The sequence below is a fragment of the Bactrocera latifrons genome, unplaced genomic scaffold, assembly GCF_001853355.1.
Source record: "Bactrocera latifrons isolate USDA-ARS-PBARC rearing strain unplaced genomic scaffold, ASM185335v1 scaffold_63, whole genome shotgun sequence".
Classification (NCBI taxonomy): domain Eukaryota; kingdom Metazoa; phylum Arthropoda; class Insecta; order Diptera; family Tephritidae; genus Bactrocera; species Bactrocera latifrons.
The window spans coordinates 398,059-423,212 of NW_017537301.1; the positions used below are offsets into that span (position 1 = coordinate 398,059).

Consider the following 25,154-nt stretch of genomic DNA (forward strand, 5'->3'; position numbering starts at 1 on the left):
CATTTCATAAAGAAATAATTATATTTGCAGTGGAATAACAAAAGCATACGCTTCTTCAAAAATATTTTGAAAGATAAAATACTTTTGTTTATGAATAGTATTTCCAATAAATACTTCACTTCTTCAAATAACTTAAAATATGTCATGAAATCTCTTACCAAACTATAACAACAAACCCAACCTACCCTAATGCAAGAGTCAAATGTAATCGGAATTATCAAGGGYAACCAGCGCTAATGCGTCAACTACAAGAAACCTGTTCAACTACGCAAAGCAGCAAATTAAGTTTGCGGAAAATTAGCAATCAAAYGAAACTTAGTCAAATTTGCACAAAAGAAATTATATTCCATGTTTGCATGTATACAATTAATTGAACGCGTGGAGTGCTGGTGCCGGTGCTGGAAGCTAGTTGCTAGTTTTCACGGGAAACGATGTTTGTGATCGAAATCCACAAACAACACCTGAACAGTGCGCTTTATAATTTACAACTCGTAAATGTACAATAAGGAAATAATTAAATCTACTTAAAATGCGTTAGTACGTTCAGTACCCAGTAGAGAAACGTGCAATGCACTTGTTAAATATAGTAACCTACTCTTATACACTGAAATTGAACGGTTATTAAGATAAATTGCAATGAGTTTTCGGTTGTTCGGTCAGTTTGAATGACAGCAAATGTATTTGGAGACCGCACCGTTGCCTTGGACAGTAATCTATGTTAAATGTCGTAAATATGCACTGACTGTTATTGGAAACAGCATTAAATATTCCACTTATGTCAAAAAAGACACCCAGAGCGTATTTTGTACGCTGTAATGCTCTTTCTATACTTAGGGAAAGCGAATGAAGTGCAGTCTCTGGGGRTATACCCTTAGTATAGGTGTGCTTTGCTTTCGACAGGGTAACCCATAAAAGCTTTTCTCTTATATAGGCGTCTGGAATTCTTTCAAACGTCTTCAGAAGGAATGAGTTTAGACTTTTTGTATTTTTTTGAAAAAGGGGAAACGTCTTCGGTATGAATAGTTACAACCCTTGCTTTCTACAAAGGTTAGRTACATAGTTAAGCCTTAAACATCATTGTATATTATGGTCATATAAGGAACCAGCGCTTTTGTTTACGTTCTTCATGCATACCAGGGATTTAAATGGTTTGAAGCCGTTGATTACCCAAAGAATTTTTTCTTTCGTTATGATATCTGTTGGGAGGTACTCTACACTGTCTATACAGATAGGAAATCTACAGCATCTGTACACCCTGGGAAATGAGTGTTGACTAGGGCTATCAGTGATTCCTTACTGCATCCAGTTCACTCTCCACATTTTTTGCCTTGTAGCCTAGGAGTAGTCGGGTGCTTGGTTAGTAATTTTCTAAACCTAGCTACTTTGTTTGCCTTTTTTAAGTTACCGCAGAAGCTCATCCACGACAAAAAATTTGTTGCAAGTTGCCAAAAATGTTAGGCTATAATAGACAACGCGGCAAATTGAACAAAATACATTTTCGATAAATGAAACATATTTCCCGAAAGACGCATTATTTTTCGAACGCACTATAAGTTCTTTATAGTGTCTTCCGTCTGATTGTTACAAACATCGTGGCCAACGAGTTCAGGATACACAATATTAATAATAATGCATATTTTTTTCATTTGAAGCGGCAATAAAAAAATGTAAGGTTTATCGAATTGATTTAAATTATATACGAGTATATCAGCATTTAGCCGTGYTGCTTTATGCAACACAGGCAACCTTTGCAAGCTTTAGTTTGTACCATAAAAGCAAAATATAGGCTATTTTAAAGAAAATGCGGATTGTTCGAAAGCTGCACTTACAATAAAAAAATTTATGAAACTCTTCAACACACCTCATCAAACAGTTGTCTGCTTACATTCACTACTGGGATATTAACCTACACTTTTATCATACGTACATRCACACATACATATGTAYGTACGCAACTAATTAAGCGTTTTTACATTGCATAGAGATTAGTATCCAATTTATCAATAATCACTGTTAAGCCAATTAAGTTAAAGCGAACTATTTTATTTAACTTTAATTTCAATCGCATTAAGTTTACCAAAATRGATTTTTTTACAATTGGAGCTAAGCATAAACAGCATAATACGATACTCTAGAGAAATAATCGCGTGTGCAAGTTTATGCAGCATGGCCATTGCGAGCGTTCGGCGGCCTTTTTCGAAAGTCCACACTTTCAGGATCGACTCTTATTGATTTAATGACGAAATGTTCTTATAGAATATTGTATAATCTAAAGCCCCATACATACTTTTAAGTGTTTGCAATTTGCTCAGATATGGTAGATATCATAATTAAAATATTACATAGCTGAAGAGTTGAAGAGTTGAAATTTAGTCTGGGACAAACATAGTAGAAAGAAAATCATTATTTTTGCATTAATTTGAAGATTTCCTTCAGCTAAATTAGAAGGAAAGTAATTTCATAATATCACCMTTCTCTTGCGGCGAATTTTTCGCCATCGCAATCATTCATTATAGACAGGAACGGGTTGTAATCATTTGGTGCCAAGTTCGGATTATAASTTGAATACCTCCCAACTAAGCCCCAAGTGCTTCTTACGCGTCACAATCGATGGATGCCTGGCGCGATGCCCAGATGCAATATACAACATTATTTTTCTATTGGCCATGGGTAACTCTTTTAACACCCGCACCGATSTAATTTTGTATCCAGCCTTATTTAAATGATTTCAAACGGTTTGTTGTGCAATGATTAGCAATTTGAAAAGTACTTACATGACGATTCAACCTGACGATTTCGATCATTTTGTAGATATTTCGAAAACTATTCAATATTGAGTCAAGCAATCACAAAACTGTCTCAGATATACGAAATCATATATTATATAGCCTAACCTGATCGCACTTATTAAACCTGAGATACAGATTACTAAATACATCAATTGAAAAAATACTGGAGTTATTTTTACCAGACCTTATATTAATATTACAGAATTAAATTAGGAACTAGAGTAATCARTGAAAAAATATAGTAGCCGCAGCGGAGAGTGTACTCGAAGACTGTGGAGTGCCGATTCGTCCCCGTTCGTAGCAACTAGGATTGACGTATGGAACGACTTGGCGTATTTTACGTAGAGTCATATCTTGTCTAGCGCCTGAGACGCATTTGGGACGAAGAGCAACCTGAAGAGATTCATGAGCTGTCATTTCATCCAAACAACAACGGTTTGATGTTATTTGTGAGCACTTGGTATCGTCCATATTTCYTTAAAAATTATGCCGGACTGACTATTTAATGACTGAAATTGAAGTTCGTGATTTCGGCGACATTTGATTTCAATAAGACGACGCCACTTCCTGTACATCGCATCAATCAATGGATTTACTTAGTATATTCCCTCATTCGATGAGCAGATAATTTCACGTTGTGGGCCGATCGATTGTCTATCAAGATAGTGTGATATCCCACCGTTAGACTTTTTCGGACTAGCCGCGACCAATGTTTGAAGGAGATAATCTTCAAAAAATAAATGCTAAATAATGTTCATTSGAGTGATAATAACAATTTCCCATTAGATTTGAAGTTTCTGTGTTTTTCTTGAAAAAAAGTAGATAACCTCGAAATGGATTTCCCTTTATAAATTATATATACATATATATTTATTCATTAAGTKGAGTTTTTCTTCTATTACATTTATTTCAATAGATCAATATTCACTCTCTGCATTAATTACAGAAAGGAAATCAGTGAAAACAAGATAATGCATATTCTTTATGAAGCTGCGCAATTCWATGCTTTTCATAGTTATAATTAACTTCATGGCTGAAATTTAAAACGAGCCATGCTAACGAAGCAAACAAATATATAGACTTACATATCATAAAAAAATGTGTAGCATTTGTTTTATCTAAAAAAAATACAATGCCTTCCATGAAGAAATGTGCTTGGCACAGCCTACGCTTCAAATGAGCTAACAATGTTATTATTCTATTAAATGCAATTAGTATTATTATTTGAACTTTTGTATGTACATTCATAAGTATGTACGATATTTGTGTATGTGCTCGTTTATGCAACGTTTTAATTTAATAAAATAACAAAAGATATACTTAAAGAGCGCTAACCTGAAAACAGATTCATCGTAGAAGAGTAAAATTCGTAATGGCTGGTCAGCGGCGTCTGTGCTGCGTTTGTGTATGCTGTGAGTACTCTGGTGTGGATGCACCGAATCCGCCGTCTCGATGCGAACGCCATGGACAACCTGAAATGGATAATATTACAATGAAATAGGTTGGTGTAAGTATGCTTTCATAATTATATACAGAAGAAAAAACACACGCTTCACTCATATACTGTTATATGGATATTAAGATATGTATTATATTTTTCTCATTTTTGAACTGATTTCTGGGATCGTCTTTCGAACATTCGACATGCGTGAGCAATATGATCTCATTTCGCTCTGATTTCGGCAGCCGACAATGACATAACAGAATTGCAAAAATTCCATACAAGTACAAGTGATATAATGAGAAATGGAGCATTGCGGCGGAAATAGACGCTGTCATATGTAAGGCCATACATATGAAACAGAGAGTGTTATTGGAGAGCGTTTTATTGTTATAATGATGATGAATATCCATTTCATTTCCATATCATACATTTTAATGCACATTTTTCTCAAAAGGTAAAAGGAAAGTATTTTAGTTTTGACGTTCGATTTTAAGGGCTAAGTTCGGCAGTAACCGAACATTTTATATTCTCGCAACTTGCCAGAATCAAAGCCTGATWAACCTTTAGGTGTTGAAAAACAAAAAAAAGTTTAACATAAAAGTATCAACATGATTTCATCTATTCATTCTTAGTTTTGTTTACATTTTTTTTGACATTGACCGATAGATGCGGTATAAAGCGAACCGGAAGTTCTAAAATATTTTTGTTTACATATGAGACGTGTGAGCCGATTTTGTCCATTTTTGGCTCCCATACTAAATTTGGAATAAATAGGTCAAGTATCGCCTAAAATGAAGGGTTTCCCTGTAAGTGGTTGGCGCCACGGCCATTGACCCAGCTTTTTACTACAGCTCTCATGAAGCCTTTGCATCCATTCAGGTTGTAATATTTAATGCCACTGTCTCACTTATTTAGTAAGCACTTTTAGTAATTTTCGACATARCTGCTATATTGGGAATCTGATTTTACCCATTTTCAGTTTGTTTGAGTTAACTTGAGTGGTTTGGAAGATATGTAAATTTAACCTCTTAGATGGCGGAATCAATTTTTAATAATATTCAAACCACAAGTGTATGTATGCAAAACAATGGCTAAGTGTTACTTCAAGCATATTTAACCGACAAGTAGTTTCTASGAAACCGTATCTTAAAGGAATGCGTTGGCCTCATATCATTCGCCAACTAAACTCCACTATWAACTAACTCTCCACTTATTGATTTCGACATGACCGAAAAAATATTTTACCCAAATGACGCCGATTTTAGAGCAGAATCGAACTTTTGTTAATCGTTATAACCAATTTATTAGTACTCTAGATGGAGATTATGTCGCAAAGTAATGTCATATTTCTATTTAATGAAAACCTTCTAGGTGTTAAAAGTATTCGCTAAAAAACGCGAGAATGAGCAAACTAGGCGACAAGTGATTAGCGGTAAATCTATTATCGCCTTACCCAGCGTCTACTGAGAATCATTTGATAACAATACAGAAAATATGACCCAAAAGCATTCTTGTGTAAAGAAAGCATCACTTGATTTACAGTAATATGTGACGACTGAGTTGTATAAGGTAATACCGGTAAGGGCACCTAAATAACCGCTTGCAATATTATCAATAATCTTTAAAATTTTATTGTTTTTGCGAAATATACTCGTATTGTCTATACATGACTTGCAATTTGCACACGAACCAATTTGTTCACACACTCGTGCATAGAAAATCCACACATACAAAGATTTTTCTAGCTACACACACACATACGTATATACATATGTATGTATGGTACACATGTGTTGAAAACGTTTTTTTTTTTATAATAGACCGACGAAAATTATTGCTAGCTTTGGGGGTTTTGAGGCAAATTAGTAATCAAACGCCGAAGTATTCGTCAAAAATGATAAATGGTCGCCGCTGCTATAATATTTATGCACAATGCGTTTACGTCTGGTGTGTAATGTGAGCATGAATATAACGGTATTGCACACATTCACTTTTATATAATTTTTTATTTAACGTTACGGTGTTTTAAATTACATCTAAATTATCAACGTACGCATATTACGGGACTTTTTGTTTTGAAAGTTAAAACTATAATTATAAAACACGAGTGGAAAGAGGTTTTTCGTTTTCCAGGGAGTTCGAATAATTTTAGTTTTCAGCGAAAATATGAAAAAATAAAAGTTTGTAGAATTAATACGAATTGCTTGGAAACATACTATATGTATACATACATACAATGTGAAAAGGAAAAAAGTACCTAGAGATTGTAAATTAAAGGCATAATATTTAATTATTCATCAATATTCATTTTTCGCCTGCAATCTAATACACTTATGCCAACGATTTATCCAGTCCTCGAAACACTTTTCATAAGCACTTTTTGTGATGGCAGCTCCTTCAGCGAATTTGGTTTTATCTCTTCGGTCGACTGAAAACGGGTTATACGGAGCATCACCTTCATTTTTGTGGCTTTGTCGATGTTTTTGTTGGTTTCGACTCGTTTTTTCATCATCCATTTCTAACTCAGAAATCCATATCTTATCGGCAGTTATAATGCTCTCCATGAATGTGGGATTGGAATTCGCACGACCAAGCATATGCTGAGAGTTCTGTATACGATACTCTTTTTGAAAAAAAAAGCTTTATAGGGACGAGTCGAGCAAAAACGCTTTTCATACCCAAAATATCCACCAAAATCTTTCAAATGGACTCGGAGGAGATATCAAGCTCTTTTGCCATCTCTCTAATACTTGTCTGACGAATTTCATATACTTCACAGTTGAAGAGGTCAAAGGTCGTCATGAACGAGACATGTCTTCAACGATCTCTTGTTGTACATGATATAATATACGAGTATGTGTATGTGTAATAAAATTATTGAAAGGATTATTTTCGAATTAAAGAAAAAAGAGCTATGGGAACTCCATAAAATTAAGGTCTGAAACCAATAAGTTTATAAAACTGCGGTTGTTGAAATCACTGTATAGTTGCCGCTGCTGTTGCATGCCTGGATATTTAATATGATGAAAACTATTTACTATACTTTGTATGGATTTTTGAACATTTTATTTTAGATAAATTTGGTACCATTAACAAACGCGGTGGAAGTATTAATCAAACAAATAATACATCAGAAGTTCAAAATTATAGCAGGAAACATCAAGACACTGGACTTCTTCGTGTATACAATGAACGTGTCCGCTTTAAATCGTCGAACAGTGGCAATAATGAATTCAGCATTGTTTTGAGATTCTATAGACTTAAGTTTGTATTCTAGTCGAGAAATAAAAAACGATTTTTMCTTTATACATTTCCAGAGTTTAACTATTCAAGAATAATATATGCTTAGAAGATGATTTTTTTAACTCTATTTTGCTCATCCTGAATATTTGAAAACATGTACTCTTTTTCAAAATGATACCCACGATTTCCCAGGTTCTATTCGGCCGATTTTCCTGAAAGATTTACAGAGTCTTCCTTATGGATATGTCTATGTCTACAACTTGCCATTGCCAAAAAATGTTTCAAACCTTTCTGTAGTTCCAGTTGACGTTCAAGACATTTAKACATCAATCTAGATTAATGTTTACATTTTTAGATTGCTTCTTCTTCTTTATTAGCGTAGACACCGCTTACGCGATTAAAGTCGAGTTTTAGATTGCTATGAGAGTTTTAAACGTGGGTTTGGTCATATGCTAATTTTTTGAGACCCTCCAATTTACCAATGTTAATAAGTAACTAACTTAACACTTTTCTAGCGTAGTCGCACTAAGCGTTTTATGGTGAAATTACTTTGTTTTTTATGCGCTCGAAAACGTTTGGAAGCGTCAGAATATTTCCAACGTATTTAAGATCCGAAATATTAAAAATATTAGGAATCTCAGAGGTCATAGTTTTGGGATGAGAATTACAAAATTTTTTGTGTAAAAAAAGGCGTATCCTGGTGACATTGATCCTGACTCTCCTGGTGGTTTGAAAAAAAAAAAACTCAAAAGAAATTCTTAATCAGTAAGGATGCTGGTATAGTCCCTGCCTGARGGAACACGAAAAAAAAAAATTTTTAAATGGCGACCGCCTGAAAATAAAAATCATTTTTTACGCTTTTTTTGAAATTCCTGAATTTTTTTAAAGTATTAAAAAATTTTGACACGATGCTGGTAGGAACGATATAGGATTACATAAAGAAGGTTCACACAAAATTTCAAGTAAATCGGTTGTATAGAACTTGAGATAATGCCGGTACCCTGTGGAAAAAAGTGAGTCAAATATCAGGCAGTCTAAGTCATTTATTAGTGCGCTAACTGCAGCTCTTAAATTAATTTTGATTTTTAAAAATCCTTTGGAGGATATATTCTTAAGGGTCTAAACTTTAAATATATGCAAAAAGAAATCAAATTTTTCAAAATTCTAGAGTAGAATACCCCCTTAATGATTGTTCATGAATAATTTGTGGATTTTTTTCGCACCAGAATTGACAATTTTGTTCATTTATCGCAGCACCCAGATGAAAGTGAGCCTCATCAGAGAAGATGATTTCCTTAAAAAATCGTTATAGTTTTCAAATTGTTCCAAGGCAAAATCAGCAAATTCACGACGTTTGGGGTGGTCCAATGGCTTCAGTTCATGAGTGAGACAATTTTATACGAATGCAAACCTAAAACATTTCTCAAAATCCACCAGCTTGTGCTTTGACACAGTTCGAGTTCTTACGAACATCTTGGAATCGACAAATTGCGGTTTTCAGCAACATTTGCCAAATGGGCAGCAATATTTTTATTACTTCGAGCGGCTCTTTGATTATTGGCACTTGAACATTAGTAACGAAAATGTACGCTCGAACAGCGAGTACAGGTGTACGATTATAACGACCATAAAATGGCAAAAGCGCAAGAAAAGTTGCGATTGGAGAACAATCGTTTGTATAATAAAATTTAATAATTTGTAAACATTGTACTTGCACATATCTTTCCTAGTAAAATTGTAAACATTTCTGAATACAATGAAAAAAATTACAGATCAGGACATATTAATAATGACCGCCACTTAGAACTCATATCATCCCTATTAGAAAGCCCTGTAGAGTCACAAGCCCATATACATATAATACTTTCTATGAATTTACTGGAATGTAAGATTTGTAAATTTTTCCAATTGATTGCGGAATTGAATAAATTTATTATATTTTCGTTTTTTCTATTATAATATTTTATTCAATTAAACGCTATTTAAAAAAATACGTATGGTCACTATATATTTTTGTTTAGCGTTTAACAATAGCGTTATTTATATTTGAAAACGTTTACACACATGCATAAATTTATGGCTTTCAGCTCGATTGCACCACTGACAAATGCGATTTACTGCATCTTGAATACATAATGCATTTGTAGGTAAGTATAGGCGAACATAATTCATTCCTTATGTGCATTTGTATGTGCATATTGAGTCGCAAACGTCTCGTTAGTTTCACATTTTTTTTTTGTGCAGATTAAAAACCTAACTAATTAACAACACACTCATGTAAAGTTTAAATTTTAAAATAATGCACGCAAAAGCACATGTGCCATGCGGTGATAATCAACTACAGTGAGTACTCGACATGTGGAACCTGAATTAATTATAACGAAATGAGGCCTTAGTTTATATGCAATCGCCRATTATGGAAAATTTTAAAATCTTAAACGATTTGAAATTTCAAGATGTCCGTGAAATATTATAAAGAAAGGGACGACAGAAATCGGTATAAGTATCGTTATCATTGCTTTGAAAATAGGCTTATAAGCCAATACATGCATGCCAACGGTTAATACAATTTTTAATACACTTCTAAAAAATGTATTCAACAATCAACGAGTCCAGTATTGATACGCTTCATACCTGAAACATTAACCAAAACATGTTAAGTGAATGCCTAAAAGATGTTAAGATCCCCTGCTAACTCTCTGATGCCAGCACAACGATTTTCAAACGCTGTTGTTTAAACTTTTTCGATGTTATCGTCAATAAGAGAGGTGGATTTAAGACTTGCATTGATATATGAAGCTGAAAATTCACGTACATGTGCCAATCTAGGAAAAAATTATCGATTCAGTTTAAATAGACCAGTCCGAGCTAGATTATACCAGATGGTAAGTTTTGAAGCAATTCTAAGCGCTTAAAAAGTGAAGTGTCTTAGTAAAGTCAACACCTCAGTTTTGTTGGGTAATAATTAGCGCGTACGCACTGTAGATGCCCCATATATGCATGTTAAGTATACCCTACAGGTATTTGCATTAGAAATGAAACTTTATCTGCATATAGCAGCTCTTGGAAATCTGGTTTTCTCTGCAGGGTTTGCGCAATTTATTATTTACACACAGATAAAATACATACATACAAAGTTTTGTATACCAAGTGCGGGGTAAGCGTTGAAAAATTATGAAATTTGTTTGATTCAACAAAATTGACTAAGAAGTTTGCGGCCAAAATAAACAACGATGGATTTTGGTTTTGTTTTGCCACCTGCCATATTTGTTCAACCCCAAGTCGGCAGCGGGCTTTCACTTTCGTTTTCATCGGATTTCATTGGCTTCATCGATGAGTTGCGTGTTCCACGTTTGACGTTAAATTATATATATGTTTGCATGTAAAACACTAAAGTGGGTCGGAAAGTGTTTAATATTTAAATAAAAAATGTGATCAATCACCTAAAAGCGAATAGTATTAATAAATCCATGCCAGGCAATACAATAACAATGAATCATTTTAGATAAATATATTTTTGATTTAAAGAACTTGTAATTGTCCAATTATGGCTTTTTGAGACAACTCTCAATAATTACAATGAGCAAATTCAGGAGTGCCGCGAAAGGATTATGTTAATATAAGAGAAGAGTGATCCCGTCATCCCGCAACTAAGTAACCCAGGTGAGTTCGATGACAAATAATCTCCTCCAGACAGGATTGAAAATAAACGGGACCACAACATAGTTGAAAGAGGTATTTATTTCTTCAGTCAATTGAAGCATAAACTAAGATTTTTGTTTCTTCTSAACTATGTGCAACTCTGAGCCTGACTTCATATTCATTTCTTAATATAATAAAAAATAAAAGGTAAAAATCTCAGCCGAAAAAACAAAAAAATTTATTGTGGTGGAAATTTATGGTGAACATGCTCCAGCTGATGGAACGTGCCAAAAGTGGCTTGGACGATTTAAAAGTGATGATTTTGGCTTAGAAGACGAGGGACGCAAAAAAAGTTTGAAGATGACGAACTTTAAAATAAATTGCATGTCAGTCATTTTTGCATTGAACTATAGCTAAAAATGAAAGATGKGTTAATTACGACAACCCTAAATTCAAAAAATCAGTGGTGAAATGAGGCTGACCAGCCAAATCAACGTCCAAGCCGAATAATCATGACATCAAGGTATGATCTGTATTTGGTGGGTTCAGAAGGTAGTGCTGTATTATGAGCTTCTAAAACCGGATGAATCCGTTGATGGAGAACCCTTCCGACAACAACTCATCTCATTGAAGTTAGCAGTTGCCGAAAAACGCAAATACGAGACAATAAATTTACATTATGACAACACTCGTCTTCATGTTGAAAATCCGTTTTTTTTTTTTTTTTTTTTTTTTTTTGAAAAGCGAATGGAAGTTTTGCCTCACCGACATTATAACCCAGACCTTGGCCCTTTCTAACTACCATTTGTTCTGGTCCTGTCAGAACACACTCACTGAAGTATGGTTCACATCAGAGCAGGGCATCATTAATGGAATTCACAAATTCTTATAGTAATTTGCACAATGCTCTGATGAACCCTATTTAAACAATAAAAAACGTTAACTTCGGCTGCACCGAAACTGATATGGTATCCTTCACAGGTGCATTTCTTTTAGTAACTATGCGTTCAGTTTATATAAAACCTATATGCTATAGTAATCCGATCTTAACAATTTTTGCGAAGATTATATTATTACCTTAAGCAGTAATCCATATCAAATTTTATGAAGATACCACGTCAAATGCGAAAGTTTTCCATACAAGCCCTTGATTCCGATCGTCCGGTTTGTATGGCAGCTATATATTATAGTACGCCGATCTGAACAATTTCGGAAATTACATTGTTGCCTTAGGAAATAATCTATACCAAACTTCGTGATTATATCTTGTCAAATGCAAAAGTTTTCCATACAAGAACTTTTTTCCAATCGTTAAGTTTGTATGGCAGCTATATGCTATAGTTAACCGATCTGAACAATTTCTTCGGAGATTACAGTGTTGCCACACACACAGACAGACAGACGGGCGTGGCTAAAACGACTCAGCTCAACTTACTGATCATTTGGATATATACTTTATAGGGTCTCCGACGCTCCATCTGGGTGTTACAAATTTCGTGACAAACTTAACATAACCTGTTCAAGGTATAAAAATCAAAATTAATACATGATTTATTTTCACACAACTTTACGAAACGTCCCATCCTAATATGGTCTACGACAGATTTGTAGTAATTAGTTCAAACGCGGTCAATTTACTTTTTTGCATACAAATTTTGATTTTGAAAACCTTTAACAAGGCCTTATAACTGCTAATGCGTTGTTTTCGTTATCAGGTTAATTATTTACAAAAAATTAATTATGTTTGTCTGTATGTATGTATGTAGATCCCAAATTTCATATTACGGAAATGCTCATTGGTACAGACATACAATCGTAAATATATAGGTATGTACTTCAAGTAGTGGTTAAATATACATAAAATTGTATAACCATAAACAAATCTGAGGCAGACACCGTGAAAAAAAAATGTGAACGCATGCACACATRTGAATTTATTAGTACGTGCACACAAATGCAAACTTATACATACTTGTATATCATTATTAACTTGATCAAATATTTTCATGTCCAAGATTTAAAAATTATGTTTAATATTTGCAAATTTGCTGGACTGGAAGCCATAGAGACAACAATGTTTTTTAGTGTATTTTTAATACTTATGTAAATGCAATTATAACAATTAAAATTTTAATTGTATGGTTGTGTAACCAAAGATCATAATTATCATTTGCGTTACGATCAAGCATTTAAAAAATAATTAAATGAAGAATACCAATAATAATGCAACGCATAAACTGTCAATTTTCTTAAAATCAAGGTTGAACATATAGTATACATACATATGTATGTATATTATCATAAAATTTTTTTATTTCTAACAGAACTACACAACGCGGTTTCTTTTAGAAGTAGTTCACTTTAACCTATTTAATTACTAGTAGCCCTMGTAATTTCTAACTATTGCAATAATAAATAACAAATGAAACCAGAAACTCTGAACTTGGAAAATCCGGCTTCGTCACGATTTTATTCATTGTTCTTTGAATGCGTATAAATTATAGAAAATTGTTCAACTTATCTGTATCTCAGTGGAAATAGTCGCACATAAGTTTAATTATGGCATAACAAGTACCTAACAGTATCTTTGAATGCTAATTTCCACAGCGATTCTTCAGCTAAAACATTTCACGAAATACAAAAAATCTAATGTACATCATTGAAATACACAAACTGAGTCAAATTCTATTATTTACCACCAAATGCAAACAAATTTTACTGTTTCAGCAAACCGGCTCCACTGATTTAAATGAATTTTATTTAAATCTTTGACTTTACCTTTTAATTTACTTATGTGTACACATGTATATTAAGCATTCAAATGCTTTGTAACTATTTTTTCTGTCTGGGAAACYGCCAATTACAAGAACTTTCACACTTCATTGGATTCGTCACTCACTTTGGACAACTTAATTGTTCAATTAAATTAGTCACGGCTAATTTATACGATTGTTATTCAACAMCTAAAAAAATTCAAATTGAACAAAGAAACAGTTTATAAGTTAAATTATATCAACACATGTTTTATTGGAATTGCTATTGTAACTGGCATAAAATTATTTTTATACCCGGAATAGGGTATGTTAAGTATGCAAAGCACAGAAGGAAGGGTTGGAGAATCTACAAAGTGTATTTATAAATTATAAGCGTGATGGGCTGAATCCATTTAGCTTAGTCCATATGTTTGCATGTATCGATGTTTACGAATTAGTCCCTTAGTTTTTGAGGTATCGATATGAATTTTTTCACACATCCTTTTCGTCACAAGAAACTGCTGATTTGGTTAAACCACCAATATCGGACCAATTTAGCATTAGGCTAACAAACCAACTGAACGAACAAACTCAAATTCTATATGGAAATCTTTTCTTCTTTGACAAAAATATTATAATTTCGGTGCAGCCGTTTTTCCTTGTTTATTTCTAAAAAAGAAAATATATGTACATGGGCATGCACAAACTTTGTTTTGTTGAATCGAAAACCATTTTTTTTTTTTATTAAAATATTTACTTGCTGCCTGTTGAGTAAGAAATTACTAATAAAATGTTATATTAGCATAATTCAGTAAAAATTTAATCCACTAACCTATTTAATTTTTTTTTTATTTTTATTTGCATTTAAACATGTAAATATGTACCTGTTTAATACTAGTTTTATACTTAATAGATTTCCATTGAAATAAATATTCAATTATCAAATTAAATATGTAGGTAGGTATGCCAACATTATTGAAATTGTTCAGCAGCGAAATTTTAATGACCATTTAAAATATTTGGTATAGGGAAAATACTAGCTTATTAATATTCATATTATTCAAGTCAAAATTTGGGATATTGTATTAATTTTTTTGTTTTTGTTTTGTTGGTAAGGCGTTAAATTAAAGTCATAAATATTTATAAATTACCAAATTACTATTGACCTTCAGAAAACTGCATTAGTAATATTGAAAAGAAAATGAGAAGACATTTTAAAGTTATAATTAACGCCACACTATTAGGGAATTTTACAAATTAATATATGCCTGTATATTGCGTAGGTCATATGGCGACAATATTAAGGCGTTATTATTGTTTTCAAATTTAATCAAATTAAAACACACACAATTTGGATATTGATTTGATTTGATATTTTATTAAATAAACGCTTAAAGCTCCTATAATTAAATTTTGTTATTTTCGTATATTAATGTATTTATGGTATTTGTATAAATATATCTGTACACATATAATTCAATATAATGTCATGTCATTAAGTAAAAATTTTACGATGCAATAGTTTTGTTAAAAATTGATATTTACCTCGTCTGCTTTAGGATGAAAATGCTGACAGTTATGACCAGACGTTATCATCGGCAATAATAGTAAGCCAATAATATAGTGTAATTTATAATATACTGTTGGAACCATTGAAAAATAATTTTTCTTTGGTATAATCACATAGCACCTTCCCTGATTCAATTTGTGCCACATTTCTTACAAAATTTATTTCGTATATTTCTCACAAAAGATTCATTCGCCTTATGCAGGAGTAAGGTTGTATGCAATTTTTTTTTCTTATTAACAAGAAGAGGAATGGTGGTGATATTTTGGTAATTACTTTTTGGGAAAGAATTACAAATCGATTTTTTACCTTCACTTCGAAGCACAGCCAAACTAACAATTTCACACCAAAAAAACCGTAATTTCGTAATTTGCTTGACACTTAAAAATAAAAAATTCAAATAAAACCAATCTAATACTAAAATGGGTGCGACCCAAACAATGGTAATAGCTTAAGACATCAATATACATATTTCCAATTCACTGTCGCTGAACAAATAATTGTTAGYTTTTTGGTTGTGTTGAATTCTGAAGTTCTTTCCGCAAAGAGAGTTCCAATTTACTTTATTTAGTTTAAATAAAAGTAGTATACTACAAGCACTATCAAACACTGCACTTTACATTAACTTTATTTTTATACATTGCCGCTTTGAAAACGTTTATTTAATTTATTAAGCTACTTTTAATTAATTTTTGTTTTTCAGACTGCACATCCAACATTTTTTAAAGTCAAATAAATCACTCAAACACGAAATAATATTTCAACTAAATTAATAAATAACATTACAACGTTATACACAAATATGTAAACTAAACAACATTTTAACTTGAACCATARAAAACGAATGAATGGCCAAGATGAAAAACTGCAAACGCAGCTGCGCTAATTTGACATATTTAAATAACTGAGTTGCCAAGYTAAGCACAAGCTAAAAAATGTAAATCACATGTTCATTTGAAAACTTAAAATTTTTTAGAAAATCATGATTTAACTCCAACTCCTATGTAATTATATAAAAATATAAATTTAGGTATATCCAGATATCATTAAGTGTTGGTTTAAAATTATGTAAAAAATTCGTCAATTTTAGAAAACTTTAATTGAAAATATTTGTTAAAATAATGTATACTCATACTAACAAAAAAAAACTGATAATAAAATAATATTTATTTTTCTATTATTGGGAATTTATTTGTGTTAGATTTATTGAGATATTTATAATGGTACATTTTTTTTAAATATATATTTTCTGAAACATCTTCACTGTGGCTGAAATGTCAAGTGCAATAAATGTCAACACAGCAAAATGTAGAAAAATGGGAAAATGCTTRAGGGTAACTGTGAAAATTGTGTTGGTTAAATTGTTAATGCAAAATAAAAATAAACAATACAATATCAAAATGCACTTCTAAATCAAAGTTGACCAGTTTTTATCGTTTATTTTGAGAGTAAGTAAAAATGACTTATTATTCAATAGCGATTACCCAGAGCGTTTGACATGAAAACAGAATTATATTAGAAAACAAAATAATTATTTTTTTTTATAGTTCTGAAAACACMTTTATTTGTACGATGCGCTGTATTGGTGATGGCATTTTAATCCACCAGTATGGCCTGTTTGTTGCTTTGTGGTAAATAATTTAACATAAATTGTTAAACCCAATCGCTGACCAACTCTGAAAATAAAAACAAAAAACATCATTGTACATAATGGAACAAGAAATTGGAACATGGGATTCAGTTCTTCTGGAAAACCTTTCTGAAGATAGCTTTATTAACAATATCCACCTTCGCTACAAACGTGACCACATATACGTAAGTATACAGGGTAACATTTCTTAAGGTTAAGATAATGTATTTGCATATAATTTTGTTTATTATTATTAGACATACATTGGAACATCTGTTGTCGCTGTGAATCCRTATCATCACATATCAGAACGAACGTCAGACACCATACGAAACTATGGCAGCAAAGGAATATTTCAATTGCCACCGCATATGTAAGACAATACAAATTTCTTATTGATAATTGTTTAATAAGCGTTATCTATTTAGTTACGGTTTGACGAATTTAGCATTTCAATCGCTGAAAGATCAAGGAGAAGATCAGTGTATTGTACTCACAGGTTGGTTTTTGTTTTCAACACGGCAATATTTTAAGTAATCTTATTATTTTTCAGGCGAAAGTGGCGCAGGGAAGACGGAATCCTTCAAAATGGTCGTTAATTTTCTCACACATATTCAAGATAAAATCACAACGTCGCAACTATTTAAAAAAGAAATACCGAATAGTAGTACTGGCAGTGGTTATAGTGGTTATGTTCAAATGCATCGGCGCACATCTAGCAATTGTTCGGTTCCAAATGTTGCTTTATATAAAAAATCTGATAGTGCCATGACAATAACAAATACAGCGCGTCGTCAGTCGCTTTCGCCTGGTCCAGGACCACGTCGWTGTAGCACTGCAAATGTCTCCGCACAACGCATTCGCGCTGAAAGCTCAGATCGCAGTCAATGTCGGCGTAATATGCGAGAGAAAATTGTTGAYTTCGATTTCTCTCATCACAAAAGTACKGAAAATATTTCATATATCGATGGAAAGGTAACATCACGTRCTATTGAAAAACATCCGTCAAAGTCATGCTTTAAGCATCAGCCAACACAAACAGCCCCTATTAACACTGCCAATTTAATGAATTCAAGCATTGCCACATCGTCGAAATACCTGCATAGTGCCCACCACTCTGGAAATGTATCTAGCGGAGGTTGTCGCCAGTGTGGCCACAGTAAATGTACACGCGCTTTAGCTCTTGAAATGGATTCTCGCAATATGCCATTCAAAACGACCACTACACATAGCTTTTTAGGTGGTCCTTGTAGAGCCATGCATCGCGGTAGCTTCTGTAATCTATTACGACAACATTCCACAGAAAGCCAAACCGACCGTTCATCACTGATTGGTTCAACACAACGTATTTCTCTTTACGAAGCACACAAACAGAATCAGATGGCCGGCGTTACTTGCACAGCCATACCAAGTAGTTTTGCAACTGGTGCACAAACTTCTTCATCACTTTCACTCTCAGGGACAATGAATGTGCCAAACACAAAGTCGCGTCGAAAGTCACCTAGTCAAAGATTACGAGAATGTGTCACTTGTGCCGATGTTTTTCTCGAAGCCATGGGAAATGCGGTTACCTCAAAGAATAGCAATTCCAGTCGTTATGTAGGTTGCATACAAATAAAAGTGCATATAATTTTATTATCTATTGCTTATGTACAACTAAATTTCCCTCAGGGCAAATTGTTCGACATTGAAATCGATTTTAAGGGCGATCCGATGGGCGTGCACATAACTCATTGTAAGTAAAAATAAAAAAGTTTCTAGACTGTAACTAAAAACAAAGCTGTATATTATTAACAACTACATATATTTAGAACATAACCTAAAAATTTAATCTTAAAACTATTTGATAAAAATATTTAAACTAACACAATTCATTTCATGTCTGTCAATTTTTTTTTATAAGTCATGTTGGAAAAGGTAAATAGTTATAAAACTTTTTAAATTTGACTAAAATTAAAATTATTTCAGGCGCGCATTACCAATCCCGGTGTTGGGGAACGAAATTTTCACATCTTCTACCAGTTGCTATTAGGAGCTGATCTGCCATTGTTAAGTGAGTTTTTATTCAAAAGAAAGTAAAAGCTTTKTCGAAGCTAGTTACTTAAGAAACAATTTTTAAGATTTACTTGACATATTTTTCCAACAAAATCTGCTTTAATTATTTTGTTTATCGCGTTAGTTATGTATAATAAGGTATCTTCGCCAACAAGCTTAACTCAAATTCTTTTTCGCAGAATCACTAAAACTGTATAGGAATGTGGAAAAATACGATATCTTAAGGAATACAACTGCCATTGAAGAAGATCGCGATAATTTTCACTACACCAAAGTATGTAGAAATACATACTGTTAAATACTAAATAGTTTCTTTTTTTTTAGAAATCTCTTGAAATACTTGGCTTGACGTGTGATGAAGTTACCGCCATACTTCGTGTCATTGCAATCGTTTTAAAGTTAGGAAACTTCATTTTTGTGCCCATAACAAATATCGACGGAACTGAAGGCTGTCAAATATCAAATATTTACGGTATTTATACACAATTTTATATATACTTATATTAAAAAGCGCTGTTATATATATTTATTAATAAATTGCTTTCTTTTTCTGCAGAAGTGCAAGAGACAGCACACTTACTAAGTTTAGAAGCTCAAATCTTAATAAATTGCCTTACTCGAGCCAATTGCTCAAATAGCACTATGGAGGATGTCGGTAAGTATCGGTTTACATTGAAGTAACATAACCTTTTTAAATGGAGTTTAACTTATAACTAATAAGTAATGAATTTGATGTGTTGCACGTTTTTAATATTTACTAAAGGCTGCGAATTAGATGCTCGTCAAGCGGCCAACGCACGTAACACCCTTTGTCGCACACTTTATGGCCGGCTATTTACTTGGTTGGTGAATAAAATCAATGAAATACTAAAATCTACACAACGTGAAAAGAATTTAGCTTTACTCGATTTTTACGGTTTCGAGTTGCTTGAAATCAACTCCTTCGAACAATTCGCAATAAATTACAGCGCTGAAAAGATACACCAGGTAAACATATGTATATATCGAAAAATCTAAACTATTTATGATAGTTTACCACGAGGTTTGTAACTCCCAAAAACAAACTTACGAGAACCAAAAAGTTTAAATATATAGTAAATGATCAGATTGTTAACAACTTTTCTTGTTATATCTTTAAAATTCTTACAGTCAAAATATGAACTTAAAAACTGATTTATTTTTGAATTTCAGAATTTTGTTCACAACGTATTAAGACTAGAACAGGAAATATACTTACGTGAAGGGCTGGAATGGACACGAGTAGACTTTTTTGATAACGAATCAATTTGTGAACTTATCGATAAGCCAAGTTATGGTATTTTAGCAATTATTAATGAGCCGCATCTTAACAGCAATGAATCACTTTTGCTACGCATTCAGCAGTGTTGTGCAGGGCACCCGAATTTTATAAGTGGCAGTCAGAATTCAATGTGCTTCAAGTGAGTTAAGCCTTAATTTATGCAAATAAAAAATATCTGTAACATGGTTTCATTTTAGAATACGCCACTTTGCCAATGTCGTCAGTTACTCGATACATCGTTTTTTAGAAAAGAATTCGGACGTTTTGCCAAAGTATGTGAGTGGGGCAATGCACCAAAGTAAACTTCCTTTAGTTCAAAGTCTCTTTCCAGAAGGTAAATAAAGTAAATTAATTGAAAGAAAAATATTTATTTTGCTATTGTATGAGCAAATATTKGTTTTTATACCCTGAACAGAGTATGTTAAATTTGCCATAGAGTTTGCAGTACACAGAGAAAAAAGTCGGAGACCTTATAAAATCTATCTATAAAAAAGTCAATGTAACGAGCTGAGAGAAAAAAATATGTCAAAGTTATTCAATATTATTTTTCATTCATTACCTTAAAATCTAGCAATTAATTATTATAAATGCTCTTTCAGGCAATCCTCGACGACAAGTGAACCGTAAACCGACAACACTGAGTTCCAACGTTCGTACACAATTGCATACGTTATTAGCCATAATAAAGAATCGACGTTCTCACTATGTGTTCTGTATAAAACCGAATGAATGCAAGCAATCGCTTACCTTTGATTTGGCATTGGTGCAGCATCAAGTGCGTTATATGTCCCTAATGCCATTGGTGCACCTCTGCCGCACAGGTCATTGCTTCCATTTGCCTCATGCAAAATTCTACAATCGCTACAAACTGCTGAATAGCTCAACTTGGCCGCATTATCGTGGCAATGGGAGTGCGGACAATGCTCCTGGTTGCAGCATTGTTGAAGGTGTTGCGCTTATCATACGCAACTTACCTYTACCAGCGGCGGAATTTACAATCGGCACGAAAAACGTATTCGTACGCAGTCCACGCACCGAATATGAATTGGAACAATTTCGCAGGGAGCGCATCAATGAATTAGCCATATTAATCCAGACAAAATTTCGTATGTATGTGGCACGAAAACATTTTATGCGCATGCGTCAAAGTCAGATTATAATCGCGAGCGCCTGGCGCACATGGCGGGTGAGTAAATTGTGTACACTCATGATAGTATAGCTTTGCAGTAGTTTGTTGAGTGTGAGTATATTTGTAGCAAAAATAAAAAAAAGAAAGTAAATAAATAACTACTCTGTACTTCTTAATTATTATCAATTTAACCTTATTATTAACCTTTTATTTAGCCGTTTATAGTCACTTTTGTAATTATATAGAGAGCTTTCATATAGTCTCATAAAGTAATACAACAACAATTTTTTTAAACCAGTGTAAAAATTTATGATTATATGATTTTACAAGGTGTGACAAGTTGTGAGTTGCTCCCTAATAAAATATTTTGTTTCAAGCTTTTTCGTTGTTGTTATATGGTAGTTGAAGTAGTTCTTATTATCTACAGCATATTTATAAACATACATATGTGTCTATGTACGACGTAGATACATCTCTACATACTTGTAATCATACATACATACATTTGTGTTAATAGTTCATTATTCGCTTTTGATTGTTTCTGATGCATGTGCTGTTTAATTATAAAGGAATGTCGCTTTAGCATTCCCTTTAAGGGCCGAAAACACCTGTGGAGCCTCTATCGAAGTGTAAGCATAACACCAGCAAAAATTCTTCTCAAATTAAAACAACATGCACTTTGCATGCCAACAGTATTTTAAACGATTTTCTTTTCGATTTCAGGCACGCAAAGAATATACGGTTATGAAGTACAAACGCCAAGTGCATTGGGCTGTCGATATTATATCCAGATATTACCGGCATTGGAAAATTAGGCATTTCCTGTTAACCATACCGATGCGTTTGCCACCAAACACATTAAGTCCGCTCTCCACAGAGTGGCCAACAGCRCCTAAATTTCTTGCTGAAACGTCACGTCTACTTCGCGCCATATACCATCGGTGGAAATGCTATATTTATCGCAGCTCTTTCGATCAGACCTCACGCAACCGTATGCGCGAAAAAGTTACTGCCAGTATTATCTTTAAGGATCGCAAAGCATCATATTCGCGGAGGTGAGCACTTAATATATTCGTATTTTATCCTGAACAGGTTTGGTAATGTTTGCCACGATGTTTGTAATACCAAGAAAAAACGTCTAAAATAAACCCTATAAAATGTTGCTTAAAATGATCAATGAAACGAGCTGAGTGGATAAAGGCATGTCCGCATATCTGTATATTTCGGTATAACGATATAACCGGCCACACAACAGTCTGTTCTACGTACCCGGAACGGAACCGCAATTTTATCTCGGCAGATTTCTGCCTCGACAACAACAAAAAACAACAACTATCTATATACGCGATCTAGTCCCTCAGTTTTTTATTTTCTGATCCTTTTCTTCGCAGCAGTTGCTCATTTGTCGGAACTATAGATATAACCATACAAACCATTCGATTAAAATCAAGCCCTTGTATGGAAAACGATTTATTTTATTATTTTTAAATACAGTAAGAATAGAATCTGCGMACAAATTGTTCAGTTCGAACCACTATAGCATATAGCTGTCATACAAGCCGGCCGATCGAAATCAAATTATCGTATAAAAACTCTTAACAAAGTATTACAGCTTCGGTGGAAACGAAATTAACGATTTTTCTTGTTTTTACACGAACTTAAACGCTAATTTATTTATGCAGTGTTGGTCATCCATTTGTTGGCGATTATGTGAGACTGCGGCATAATCAACAATGGAAAAAAATGTGTGTGGAAACAAATGATCAATATGTGGTATTCGCTGACATTATCAATAAAATAACGCGCTCCAGTGGAAAGGTAAAATCACACGTATTTAAATAAATGCAGCTAATCCAATATGTTTAAAAATATGGTTAAAATCGTAGTTCGTACCAATTTTGCTGGTATTGTCAACGTCGTCATTACTCCTGCTTGACCAACGCACGCTACAAGTCAAATATCGCGTGCCTGCATCGGAGATTTATCGCATGTCCTTGAGCCCGTATCTGGATGACATTGCAGTATTTCACGTCAAAGCAGTAGTTATTTATAATATTTACAAATATCTATTTTCTAATTATCACTCTCTATAGTCTGAATTTGGGCGTAAAAAGGGTGATTTTGTTTTTCAAACGGGGCATGTCATCGAGATTGTAACTAAAATGTTTCTTGTCATACAAAATGCCACAGGAAAACCACCAGAAATACACATTAGCACCGAGTAAGCTGTGATTTATTTAATGCTTTAGAGATGTAAGTTAAATAGCATATAATTTACATTACAGATTTGAAGCCAATTTCGGTCAACAAACAATTATATTCTCATTTAAATATGGTGGGATGTCCGATTTGGTGCAATCTCAACCGAAAGTTACACGCAAAGCGAATCGCATGGAGATTACTGTGTAATCATATAATGGATTAGCTTAGGTGAATGTGGTCAAAGTTTCATAATGTGATTTGAAACTGTAGTAGTATAGACGACCGAAGTGTTTCAACCAGATGTTATAATATAGACTCCTCTTTGATCGCTGACAATCAGCTAAACAAAAAAAAACCGCAAAAATTATCTGTTATTAATGAAAGTAGACATTTTGGTTTGTGTGTTTTAAATGCCAGTTATTTATTTACTTCACATAGCTATTATTGAATGACAACAGATAGCATTTTTCTTTATAATTTTTTCATGTTTCTTGTTTTCTATGATTTTATTTTAAATTTTTCTTCATTTACTCTCCCCAAATCGATGGAAACTCGCTAAATCTTTTTATATGTAACACACGCATTTAGTTGATTTTTCTTTATACCCAAAAAAGCTTTTATTTTTTTAATATACATAAGCCATTCTATTTCAAAAAAGTAGTTTCCAGTGCACCAGCATGTATTTTCGAGTATTTTATTTTCMAGAAATGTTTTGTACTTGCCTGAGGATAAACCGCTTTCTAAAAAAGTATAGATCTTTCAATTTAAAGCCGAAATAATATAAATATTTTATAAAAATATAAAAATTKTATGAAAAAATACTCACAAATGTTGTAAAAGTATGATTTTAAATTTAATTGAATTCACATCAATAGAGTAATTTTTAATTGGAAACGCGTTTAAAACAAAAGCAGCTGTCCTTGTATACAAATTAAGAACATTATATTGAAATATTCGAAGCATCAGGTATTATAAATGCTATTCTCTCCCGCTTTTTTTCTGTTATTTCATGCAAGTTTGTTCAGACTGCTTTTTTATATATACATATGTTTGTATGTATGTATATATGTATAATCGGAGCTGTTATGCTTGTAGTTCGAATGAAGAACTTAAAAWGTTAAGCTTTGCAATTGTTATGAGAATAAGAATTTTAAAGCSTGTAATATCGTAAAATTCCGATGAAATTGTTAAAAAAAAAAACGAATAAATAAATTCATATGTACAAAATTACATATTACATATATATAAAGTAAATTTTCTGAATATGCCTGTATGGATTCAAATTAATTTTAAGCAARTTAACGTAGAAAACCTGTCTACCTGTGTCTTAATAAAATAACACCTTGGGCAACATGCAATCAGTGTTCTTCCAAACTGTCTTAAGTATTATTTAAAACCTC

General features: G+C 32.9%; 2 protein-coding genes across 5 annotated transcripts in view; one reads left to right on the forward strand and one right to left on the reverse strand.

The window, feature by feature from the left end:
* The window catches only part of LOC108975298 (leishmanolysin-like peptidase), a 25,156-nt gene extending 9,024 nt beyond the window's left edge, over window positions 1-16,132 (reverse strand). For 2 of the 3 annotated variants that reach the window (XM_018943682.1, XM_018943680.1), the window contains exons 1-2: window positions 15,417-16,132; window positions 4,125-4,261 (exon numbers count right to left, since the gene is read on the reverse strand). In XM_018943682.1, the coding sequence (XP_018799227.1) occupies window positions 4,125-4,261; window positions 15,417-15,587 (308 nt within the window). In that variant the 5' untranslated portion in view covers window positions 15,588-16,132. The remainder of the gene's footprint in view (window positions 1-4,124; window positions 4,262-15,416) is intronic. The other variant, XM_018943681.1, reaches the window with a different exon arrangement.
* Window positions 16,133-16,767: 635 nt separating this feature from the next.
* LOC108975266 (unconventional myosin-Ia) lies at window positions 16,768-25,008 on the forward strand. 2 transcript variants are annotated; one of them, XM_018943626.1, is made up of 21 exons: window positions 16,768-16,886; window positions 16,986-17,253; window positions 17,326-17,441; window positions 17,497-17,567; window positions 17,622-18,667; window positions 18,740-18,803; window positions 18,972-18,985; window positions 19,037-19,121; window positions 19,303-19,397; window positions 19,448-19,595; window positions 19,680-19,778; window positions 19,887-20,110; window positions 20,315-20,562; window positions 20,621-20,757; window positions 21,023-21,609; window positions 22,122-22,181; window positions 22,276-22,607; window positions 23,235-23,370; window positions 23,439-23,591; window positions 23,646-23,773; window positions 23,838-25,008. In XM_018943626.1, exons 2-21 carry the CDS (start codon window positions 17,149-17,151, stop codon window positions 23,959-23,961), a joined length of 3,972 nt encoding a protein of 1,323 aa, XP_018799171.1. In that variant the 5' UTR covers window positions 16,768-16,886; window positions 16,986-17,148; the 3' UTR covers window positions 23,962-25,008. The 2 variants fall into 2 exon arrangements, with proteins under 2 accessions (XP_018799171.1, XP_018799172.1); XM_018943627.1 differs by lacking the exon at window positions 22,122-22,181.
* Window positions 25,009-25,154: the final 146 nt, after the last annotated feature.